Raw genomic sequence first — 12,086 nt, forward strand, 5'->3', positions numbered from 1 at the left:
CTTCAAACTAAGCAAAAGAGAAGTTAACAAACCAAATGCCCACATACAACCCCCAAATAACCTTGAAACGATACAATTTCTGTTTTGGCAGAATCATTAATTGCAATCTACATCATGTGTATTACTTGGCATAATATTGATGATTCCCTCCTCCATTAAAATCATACAAATTTTGCTGATAGGATTTGGTAAAAAAAGTAGGACAAAAACTAGAAAGTAGGAAAAAAAGTTGGGCATTTTACCAAAATGTAAGACAAGTGGGAGCCCTGCCTATAGTCTAATATTAAACTGCTACCTCTCGATATAATGATAATCCCTCTACAACAATAATTTTTGGTGGTCCACGTTGTATCATTATATAGAGATTTCACTGTACTATTTACTTGTATTCAACAAACGGATATTTGTTAAAAAATTGTGAACATTTGAATAATCATCCAATATAGTAGTAGATCCATGGATTTATTCCTCCATTGAATTAATTTAAATCACTAATTATTAAATTTATTTCGTACTTACATCAGTGATACTCTTAAAGAGAAGTCAGAAACAAAATATCTCTTTTTAAATCTCAGTTAAGGAAAAGGGGAGGGATAACAACCACAAAAAAACAAAGAACGTTGGACATATACGATAAATAAATATACTCGTATGTATAATATATATATATATATTATTTTTTGTGGACCAGGGAATAACAAAATACAAACAACGAACATGTTACAAAATCAATTTACACGCTACATCCAAGCACAAAAATAATTTAATCTTATATAATTTTCGAAATCGGGATTTAGAAATAATAAGTTTCACGAGATATATGAGAGCATGAAGAATATCCAAAAAGGAATAAGGCCAGGATTACACTAGAAAAGTCTGGTAAAAAGTCCTTTCATAAAACTTGAAAAATGCAGCCAATAAGGGTATCGGTTTGCATTTGCTGGAATGTAACTGAAATGCTTATTGGTTGCATTTTTCAAGTTTTCTAAAAGATATTTATCAAACATTCATAGTGTAATCCCGGCCAAAAAACTAAAATCGGAAGAAAAATATGAAAAATTAACCTTCGATAAGAAGGAATGGCACCTAGTGAAACCATAAAATAATAATTGGGGGAAGGGGAGGCATATATGAAAATTTCAATTTTCATACGACTCCTAATGTTAAAAAAAAGTCTATTAAGCCGGGATTACACTGTAAAAGTTTTAGAAAAGTTCTTTTATAAAACTTGAAAATGCAACCAATAAGCACATCAGTTACATTCGAGTGAATGTAACCAATAGGTTTATTGGTTGTTTTTTTTCAAGTTTCATAAAAGACCTTTTATCAAACTTTTATAGTATAATGCCAGCCTTAGGCCGGTATTACACTATAAAAGTTTTCTAAAAGTTCTTTTATAAAATTTGAAAAATTCAACCAATAATATATTTATACTTTTATTGAGAGTAGAATAATTCTACTCTCAATAAAAGACCTATAGAAATGTGAAAAGTGATAAAAAAAATCAAAGAATTTCAAATACTGATATCTCAGGGAATTTTATTCTTGATTTCTGACACAAAGTAGCCATCCCAAAATATTTTCGACTTATAAGAGTGGCAAAAATCGAAACATTTCAATCACCGATATCTCTGCGAATTGTAGTCTAAAAATTTTTCCCTACTTTTCACAAGCTGAAACACTGTCTCAGAAATTTTCAGGACTTTTTCAATAAGTCTACCTAAAAATATGGCAAAAAGTCAAAAATAAAGGATTCACCAAGGTAATCAGTAATTGAACACTTCTTGACTTTCTTTACCACTATTTGCATCCTAGAACTGCAGCGTTGAAAATTTTTCAAGACTTCTAATAACAAGAAAAAAAAGAAAATCGAAGAGTTTCAGTCATCTATATCTCTGTGAATTTTATTTGAATGTCACAGGGAAAATTTTCTAGTAAAATAAAGAGAGAAGAAAATTTTATTGCATTGTTTCGATTGAATTTTCCCTCTTCCCGCTAATCATTTTTCATAGTTTACTTCAATCTCAGAACTATAGAATTTCAATTTCTTTTGGACCCTCTTTGCATGAAACCATCTGATATATCTGATATAATTGCACTAAAAAATAATTATAAATCAAAATTTACAAACAATTGGAAAGTTTGGTCGAATCAGATGGAATAATAAAAACCTCAAATTACACTTGACCTGGTCCACACAAATCAAATTCACTCACATACAGACATCATACAATGCACATATTTGATAAATCATATACAGTACTGGGGAAATCTACATAGAAATAAAGACTCGTGCAAAGAAAATATTTGTATTATCTTTGTCACATGACTACATATGAATAATTATGGCACAAATAGAATTTGTAGGGGGGGGGGGGAGAAACAAACAAGTATATTCGCTGGGAGTTTGAGACCCTTGTTTGATAGCAACTGTCAATATGTAGAGTGAAGTTTAAATACTGGAAAAAAAGAAAGCCAAAAATCCTATCCTGAAATAAAAATTTTTAGAAATTTTATCAATACTGTAAAGCAAATTTATAATAATTGGTACATTTCATTTCTAAAAGTAGAGTGGAAGGATTCAAAATTGAGAGTGGTTTAAACAGCAATGTTATCAGTGACAGAAATTCTACAGAGAATTGTACCGATTCCAAAGAAAACAAAATTGCCAGCACGTTTCTTCTGGAAAAGCAGCAGTAAGTCTATTTCATGATGTCACAAGTTAGAAGTTTATATCAGTAGTGGTACAGTATAATAATTGAAAAAATATATATTAACCTCTACATCCAGGGTAATGATATCTTTACAGGGCCAATGAGGCCTGGGAGAGGGCTGACATTACCCATGCATACTTACGTCCTGTTTCAGAAACTAGGTTTCTACTAAACATAAAACAAGGAAAGACATATTGAGCAGCAGCCAATCAAAATATGCTATGCATTTCAATTCTTTCTCATTAAATAACAAAACTTTGTTTTATAGCCTTTGTTTTTTCAACTCGAGGAATGTTTTAAACTTCAGTTCTGAAGGGATATAGTTGGATCATCAACCTAATTTTCAATAACAGTACCCATGAAGTTCTACCTCATGCATCCAGAAAGTTCGAGTTAGCCTGGAGCAAAACGTTATGCTACCTCATACATGCATAACAATGAAAGCCTCAACATTGGAATGGCATACCTAAGTTTTCCGAGCAGAAGCCAGACAGGGAAAACAGATGACTAGCAAAGACAAAAATATCAACACCCCACTAGTTGCAAAATGAAAACAGTTAAATCTTGGAGAATAAGTGATTTTTATATGATGATTGAGGACATAAGTCATGACGGCTATTTTTTAAGTGAAAGAATATGAACTTTTTCACTCCCTGGAACTGACCACCACAAACAATCATGCAAATCAGTCTACATTAAGCATTTGGAACGTATCAATTTAATTTAAAGTTAGCCAAACTTGTCAAGACTCCCATGGCCATGTTAAGAAATATTATTTACTTGTAGATCATCGAGCAACAATATGTTTTTTCGAGAAAAACAAAGTAACATTTCACATATATCCAAGTCACAAAATATTTTTTTCCCCTTGATAAATACCGAAGTTAGGTTTTTTTCAATAAGAAATAAATTTAAGAGAGCTCAAAACTTTGCTAGAAAGAATATAAAAAGATAAATCTTGGTTTATCATCTGTGAATAATATACCATTGAAATTTCCAAAGATGAATGTTCCTATAGTCACAGGGAAACCTAAATTTGCCAAAATAGATTAGAGTTCAAAACACTACAAAATAAGAACTGTCTCTTGCCATTTTCAATAGCACAAGCATATATTCTTTCTGCATAATTACGGTAAAACTCTGCTTATCTAGGTTGTCGATGCATTCTTTTAAATAGAGATAATATTATCATAAACAAGAGATGGTGGCAAGTAAATATCACTGAGAAATGAACCATAGAAATTCATAACATTTTCATAAACAAACTTTCCTTTGACCAGGAGAAAAGGGTATTTAAATATAGCAATTTTCTCCCTGTCAAAACTACAGAATGAATTTTGTACATGAAGCTTGTTTTGTACTGAGATATTTGATAGGCACGAATGCGCAGGCAATTTTTTTAAATATATATTCAATTTACATATACTGACGTGAAACACTCGACAGAAAACTTTTGAAGAAAAAAGTTGGGATGCTTGGAGAAGAATTCACACTTTTTAGTAATCTATCTGTGATAAGTACGAATCGTCAAAACTATTTTTGCAAAGTTTTCGTTTTGACGTTGTTGTCTTTTGCATGGAAAATACCTGAAATGATCAAGAAAACGTGCTGTTTTAGAATTTTAATTACAGAGTCATGCATATTGTTTAGTTTTCTTTTCAAATTCTCAAGATATAACTGTTTCATTCTGAAGGACCCTGTATATCACAGTTCGCTACATAGACAAGCAATTCTTGAGCTGCCTCACAGTGCCGATATCAAGACTGCACAGGTCAAAGTCAAAGCTACTGGTGGTAATACTGAATTTCCCAGTCTTTTCAATGACATCCACGATTTTTTGGAGCTGGTGCTGGTCGTTGATGGCCATAATTTTTTTCTGAAGGTCCACCAACTCCTGGTGGTAATCCGAATCTAATGTTTTTGCTGGCAGCTTTGGAGACTTGGGACTATCAGCAGCACTGGAGCTAGGACTGTTAACATGGTTCTCTTTCATGACAGCTGCAGGACTGCTACTGTTACTATGCTTTGCGTTAGTCTTGTGATTCTTCGTTGGGGATTTCTTTGGCTTCATAGAAGAGTTGCTCTTGCCAGAAGCTCGCGATGATGGCCTGTCAGGGAAAGCGTGATTGCTGCTGCTGTTTTCAAAGTCGTCCGAATGGTGGTTACTACTGCCTCCGCCAGCCGAGGAATTTTGGAGCTTTTCTTTGGAGCGGGCAGGAGCAATATTATCCTCATCAGAAGACAAATTCAAGAAGTCATTGTCTAGTTCTTGAGTGGGGGGCGATAACGACTTTTCAATGGGTGACAAGACTGGCGCACTGGAATGTGGGGTGTTACTGGAACTGTCTTCCGATTTTAAAAATGGCTTGGTGCCATTAGAGTCCGCATTCTGTGACTGAGAGAACACATCTGGTGGAGATGATGGAAGTTTGTGACTAGTGCTGCTGGCATTGGTTGACTTGCTATGAGTAGAGCTTTTGTGTTTATCTTTCTTGCTGGTGAGACTAGAAGAGGAGGACGACGATGATGACTTGATCTTGACCTTCTCCTTCTTCTCCTTGGTCTTCTCTGCCTTATTGCTATTAGAATCAGAAGTCTTTTTGCCGGTGCCACCAGAAGATGTGGCATGCTTTCGTTTCTTCTCTAAAACAGGAGTTGAAACAGAAGCGTTAGAATGGTGGTTTGTCACCTCCGGTGTCAAGGGACGTTTGGTTCCTGCCTTTTGTTCCTTTTCAGCTTTAGGAAGCTTTGTTTTGGGTTCTTTGGTTTCTTGTTCCTTTGGAGCAGCCTTTGCTTCTTTCACTGGAGCAATCACTGGCTGTGGTGGTGGTGGTGGTTGCAATGTTTTTTGTGGTTTTTGGTGGTTAGAAATACTTGTATCCTGAAAAGAAAAAAATCATATCCATATCATCATAAGTAGATATTCTACAGCACCAAAGAATTAATTCTATTATTAAATCCTATTGTCACCGCTAAATTGTAAGAGTGGCATATAATCCAGCACCTTATATTTTATCATTCGAAAAAATTTGTCAATAAGGTGCTGACAAGTGTATGAACAGTCAAAGAGAGAGATAAATTTTGTGTAAATGAATCCTCATAGTAGAGCTTTTTTTGGACTTCATTATAAAATTAACCTTTTAATGGCCAATGTTCAGTTTTATTAACTGCAAAAAAATATTTTTCTTACATGAAAGCACTTTTCTTTTCCTGAATGCATGAGATTCCAAACTTAATTTGCAAAACAAAAACACTTATGGGCACATAAACTTGATTTTTTTTTTAAATCACCTATTTTTAAGGATGAATAAAATTTAATTTTTTTTGTTTTGATTTCAATGTTGTTTCTATGGACATCGGCAAGACTAGAAAACATACAAGAAAATTTTTTTTCATGAATTTTATGGTTGATATCTTTAAATTAAAGGATCAGGACAGGAAATAACAAAAACAAAAAAACAAAAAATTAGAGAAAATCAATTCAAACCTTAATTCGACCGGTAAAAAAGATTCTATTGTAACATAATCCATTTTTTTTCCCAAATCAACATTATGAAAAACGTTCATTTCACACTGGCAAATCTGAAGTCATTGTTTATCCAACATTTTCAGAAAACATCATTCATTAAATGTTTAGTTCCTAGACACATGAATAATTATACTGCATTCTTTATAAATCTACAGCAATTTTGAATTAATGCCATTTTGAATAATTTTGAATAAGTGCCACACACAGGGCTACACACTTAAGCAGGTGCAAAGGGTGCGGCCACACCAGGTTGCAAAATGGGATAAAAATACTTTGCTTACATTTTAACCATAACGTTTTTCACATTTGACTTCACAAAGCAAATAGCTTAAAATTCTGTCCAAGACCAACGGCCCCCGCACGGGAGGGGGACTGACAGGGCTCCAGCCCAAGACGATTCTTATCACTTTTTGTTTTTCATACTATAAATTTACAATGAAGGGCCCACCAAAGATCCTAGCCTAGGGGGCTCTGCTGAAGGTTGTGGGGGCTATGCCGACGCATCTAAAATTCAAGCATCGAACCCTCTGGCCTAGGGTTTTCGCAGAACATCCCCTTCCCAAGCCAGAATAATGCAGGTGGATCTAATGTACAGGTTGCTGGACCAAAGGGCCACTAAATTGTCCTTTTAAAATTATTCAAAATTACACAAGGGAGACATAATGCATGCTTGCCCAGCTGAAAGAATATCAATTTGCAGCCCTGAGTAGATAATCGGTTGTCTAGCCTCAACAGCGCCCCCAACCTTTAAGTGCCTTGGGGTACACTTGCAATTTTTTAGCTGAGCAGCAGGCACTATTGTCCAAATTTATTGCTGATGTTTTTTTTTATGACCATAAAATAGTAGTTTGATATTCATTCTCGGGTGCCAATGTAAACCTGGCATGTACCAGGGTGTTCATGGACACTGAGGGATTGAAAAACCTCATTTTAGGTGGGGGGGGGGGGGGCACAAAGTTGTTTTTTCACCGGGCTGCTAAATATTTAAGCCTGTCTCTGGCCCCACATAGATTTTTATGCAGCCATTTAAAGAACAATACATTGTTTTTGAAATTTTATGTGTTTGTGGTGGAAAGTTTTTTCATCTTGAACATTGAGCAAGTAGTGAGCAAAAACAAGATCTCATATTTACTAATTTCTTCAGTTTGATTTGCACTGTTTTGACAGGAATAGTCAGTTGAGGACTAGGTAATGAAGACAATCATATAAATTGTGCTAAACAACAATCCTGATAGAGGGGTGAAAGTCAAGCTGGAAGAGATTCATAAATATTCCCAGACATTGTAATATTGAAGATGCTTGGCACTTGTGTGAACAAAAAAAATGTCTAAAAGAAAAACTATCACCCTCAATGGCCTAAAATATATCTTGAAACAATGTTGAAAGTTTTAAGCATTACAACAATGTCAAATTCATGAAAGAAAATTGAATTATAAGCAAGATGCTAAAATAAAGTTAACTATGATTTCCTTCTAAGGATGAGGAATCAATCCAGCATTGATTGTGTTAAAAAATATGCTTCACACACATTCGACATACTTAACGACACTTATGTCAGTTACTACAAAACAGTAAATAAGAGTACATATGCTATATTGAGATCTTACTATGCCAAGTTCTGTGAATAAAGAACGTAGCATGAAATATATTCCCCTCACCTTGTTCTTGACGCTAGGATCTGGTGAACTCTTGGCTTTGATAGGAGTGCCAAATATATTTTCAAATGGCTGACTAGCTGGTTTTGCTGGGGGAGCTGGTGGTTTTGAAGGTTCCTAAATTGAAGGAAAAACATGAAACATAAGACTATCAGTAAAATGAAAGACTACTGAAAAAATATTAGTTTTGAAGAATTTAAAAGGAAAATAAATTTTGCGTCTTCAATTGGAAGTATATTCCTCTCACTTAATGTACAAATACTTCTCTCATTTAATATAAAAGGTGGTTCAAAGCCCACTTTGAACCATTATAAGATTAGAAATTATTTTCAGCCTTAGAATGCAATGCAATAATGATTTATAGAGAATATGATTTATAGAACATACAATTTTTTCACCTTTTCCATTATAATATTACAATCAACTAGGAATACGTGTTTTGTAGCAGTCTTGCCCACAAAAAAAACAAGCACTCTCCGTACGAGAAACACATGGATCCTGTACGTGATGCAAATTTTTTGCTGTCAAAGGTGCAGCTATAGCCACAGCTGCTCAAATTTCAGATTCCTTTTACTTGATATATCTTACCGTAGATTAGTTGATTCCATAATAGAGGCCCACAGCAGCAATTGACTTACTTTCACCAAGCATAGTCAATGTATCCAATTTTTCTTCTAAAGTTTTTACTTTTTTTTTTGTCTTTTCGAAGCATTACAGTAGCACTAGAAAAATGAGCCATCCTAAACACGCACAACTCAAATGTTGTAAGCAAAGCATGTGAATGATGATTGCTAAGTGTTGCCAAAAAAAAATTTCCAATAAAGAAAAAAAAAACTGTGAATATGGGAGCCGACTGTATAAATGAATTTAACTGTAATAACAAGAAATCTTACTTTGGCAGAAGAGTGGGATTTTGGCCTTTTCTCTGCAATAGCAGGAAGAGCCTTGGCATGTGTTGGCAGCACTTGTTGCTGCAGCCTGGGTTCATCAGGTGTGTGCTGTATTGGTGCAATTGCTGCAGTTGGAACTTGACGAACTTCTCCACCAGTGGCTGCTTGGCTTGCTTTTTCCTGCAAAAAAAGGAAAGAAAAGGGAATGCATAATTGCAATTTCTTAATTAAAATAAAAAATAAACTAATATAAAAAAAATGAAAATAGTAGTAGAAGAGAAAGGAAACGTTATTTTACAATACGGAGGGAGTGTGTTTAGAAACTACCACTCTCAGTTTGTCTGACCAAGTAATAAAGAAAAAAAAAACCTTCTCTGGGACACGTATATGATTAACTTAAAAAAAAAAAAATAGCATCTTGATCATCTCTATCACTCCTTAATTATTGAGATGCATTTCCAACCTAAGATTAACGAGCCCAAGAACAGGGATCTTCATCCCTTCAGACACACACCATGGGCCAAACTAAAACTTCCCATAAAGCCCACCATGAGCCACTAACTTAGGGGCCGTTCAAGTATTACGTAAGCAAATTTTTAGCCATTTTGACCCCCTCCCCCTTGTCAGCAAAATTTCACCATCAGCTCTGCCCCTCTGAATCTTGATGCATATTGGTGGGATCAAAGAAGTATATGGGGGGGGGGGCATACGGGGGCTCGTGCCCCCTTCAATGATCAAAAATTTTTTTTTAATGCAAAAAAAATTTTTTTTATTGAAATATCAGAAGAAAATACCTTTATATGTTATTATAATCAATTTCTGTTAATTTAATGTTATTTGAAGGCTATGAACTCAAAATTTATCTTCAATAAATTCATTTCGACTCACCCTCTCTAAGCCATATAATGATAAATCGCATAAAGTTCCTTGGCCCGCGAACAAAATATGGCTTTTGGGGTTATCTGATGCGGCCTGCCCTCCTCAAACCTAATTTTGTAAAAATATACTAAGCCGCACATTTACAGATTGCTTAAGTGTCCCGTGATACAGTTCCAGAACATTCAGGCGGCCCGTGGCACATTTTCAGATAACTTAAACGATGGGACACATTTCCAGATCACTTGGATCCGTGAAACATTTAGAGATCACTAAAGTGGCTCTGTAGGGCACTTATCCATGGGGGAATGTTACTTCAAGTGCCCACAAACTATCGAAAGGTTTTTCTCGTTTTTGGCGTACCGAGTAAGATACCATTAAAAATATTTCATATTTTCATAGAGGGTGGTTGATGACGTAAGCATTATCCCCCCCCCCTGTCATCAAAGTCAGCAAATCGGAAATCCCCCATCGATGATGATGTAATACTTGAACGGCCCCTTATGTAATTTAATGACACATTAATAGAAGGGACCAATGGGCCTCCCCCCACCCCCGAGTTTAATAGGGACGAAAATAATTGAAGACTCCTACCTATTCTGAAATTATTTTTCATTATTTATCAATTTTGATTAGTTCCGAAATAATTTCTTTCACTAATTCTAAATAGGTTTTTGATTAAAAACTTATTAAATTAATTAATTGATTCATTTTAATATGAAATCTCTTTAAATGATGATTCTGTAATTATTTATTGAGGTAATTGTGAAATTATTTTCTTTCTCAATATATCTTGAAATCATTTCTTTCAATAATTATGCAATTATTATTTTATTGATTGTGAAATAATTTCTATCAGAATTACAAAATTATTTCTCTCATTGATTTATAAGTTATTTTTTTGACTAATTATTAAATTACTTGTTTCAAAAATTATTTGTTTCAGTAATTCTGAACTTTCATCCAATTACGAAATTATTTCTTTCATTAATTCCAAAATTTTTTCTTCCATTAATATCAAAAATTATTTTTTATTAATTCCGAAATTATTTCTTTCATTTATATTCTAAAATCAATCGTTTTTTCAATGTTTTCAATCAATTTCTGAAAATGATCGGCGGGCCACAACAAAAAGCTCCGAGAGCCAAATGCGGCTCGCGGGCTATGCGTTGAAGACCCTAGGCCTAGAAGATCAATGGTAATGACTCGGATTGAAAATTTCAATGAGTAAAGAGTACGAAGTATAAATTTGAAGTGTGGAAAAGGGTCAGAATATCCACCAGATAGCTATTTCATTTACTATGGATGAAATATCAATTACTCTACCAGACATTTATTAGAATTATGTACGTATATCTGAGTTAGTTTTTATCGGCAGCAAAATATATACAGGAACAATGAACAACAATAATTAAATGTATTTGATCTAAATCTCTCTGTGGCGAAAAAAGTCTCGCCACAGAGAGCAACAGTCCTACAACGATAAATAATTCAATCATAACACTTCACTCATAGTTTGAAAAACTGGTGGCAGATGGCAGCACTACACATAAACAAGCATTACCAGGGTTCTGTCCAGCCGGAATTTGGGTCCGGAAAACTTTTGCGACTGCTGTGCGACAAAATTCTTGTCAGTTATGACCCTAGTCGTAATAGAAAGCCATTGATCTTTTTTTTAAGCATGCATTGTTGACCCAACACCACCACCAACTCTCCCATAGATGAGTAATCTTATCTATAGAAGTTGTTGGTTGGATACCGGAAAACATGACCTTGAAAAGGCGATCGGAGAAAGAGCGTGACCTTGAGAGGGCTTTCCTTGTTTCTAGTCTTCTTGTTAGGACATCCCGCTGGTTGACCACGGATTGACCGCGTCCGATATTTTATCGCACAACCTATGCCATTATACAAACGCTTTAGCCCTGCACTTCTCCTCAAATGGTCTTTGAATCACAACCTCTTGTTAGTCGTAAAATCGGTGTAGTTGATGCTTATTGTAGAATTGGATTATGCGCTTTCATTTTTGAAAATTTAATATGAAGCGTGGTCGACCACCAACAGGTGGAAATTCAAGGAATAGTGATTACTACATTAAAAAAATACGGCCAACTGACGTTCGGGGATGCAGCTCCATAACATCGTTTTTTAAACGAGGATCTGAAAACGTCACCAAAAAGACGTCAGATACAGATAATTCCAATTGTGCTAAACCGGAAAAAATTACTGAAACATTGCTTCCTTCATCGGTTTCGAACCACGCTGTCGAAACCTTGGAAACGGCGCGATACATTACCGATTTATCAGAAGCGCTGAAAGACATTTCGGATTCTTCGAAAGACATTGCCGATTCGTCGGAAGCGGCAGAAGAGATGACCGATTTATCGGAAGTGGCGGAAGACATTGCCGATTCGTCGGAAGCGGC

At 34.9% G+C, this 12,086-nt stretch overlaps 1 protein-coding gene across 2 annotated transcripts in view; it reads right to left on the minus strand.

The window, feature by feature from the left end:
* Positions 1-448: 448 nt before the first annotated feature.
* Positions 449-12,086, minus strand: part of LOC149078390 (uncharacterized) — a 36,413-nt gene continuing 24,775 nt past the window's right edge. Inside the window, exons 4-6 of one of the 2 annotated variants that reach the window (XM_089242039.1) lie at positions 8,792-8,968; positions 7,902-8,015; positions 449-5,595 (exon numbers count right to left, since the gene is read on the minus strand). In XM_089242039.1, the coding sequence (XP_089098165.1) occupies positions 4,429-5,595; positions 7,902-8,015; positions 8,792-8,968 (1,458 nt within the window). In that variant the 3' untranslated portion in view covers positions 449-4,428. The remainder of the gene's footprint in view (positions 5,596-7,901; positions 8,016-8,791; positions 8,969-12,086) is intronic. The other variant, XM_089242040.1, reaches the window with a different exon arrangement.

The sequence above is a fragment of the Pholcus phalangioides genome, unplaced genomic scaffold, assembly GCF_987345545.1.
Source record: "Pholcus phalangioides strain wild (caught in Gottingen) unplaced genomic scaffold, Ppha-v1.0 ptg000014l_1, whole genome shotgun sequence".
Taxonomy (NCBI): Eukaryota; Metazoa; Arthropoda; class Arachnida; order Araneae; family Pholcidae; genus Pholcus; species Pholcus phalangioides.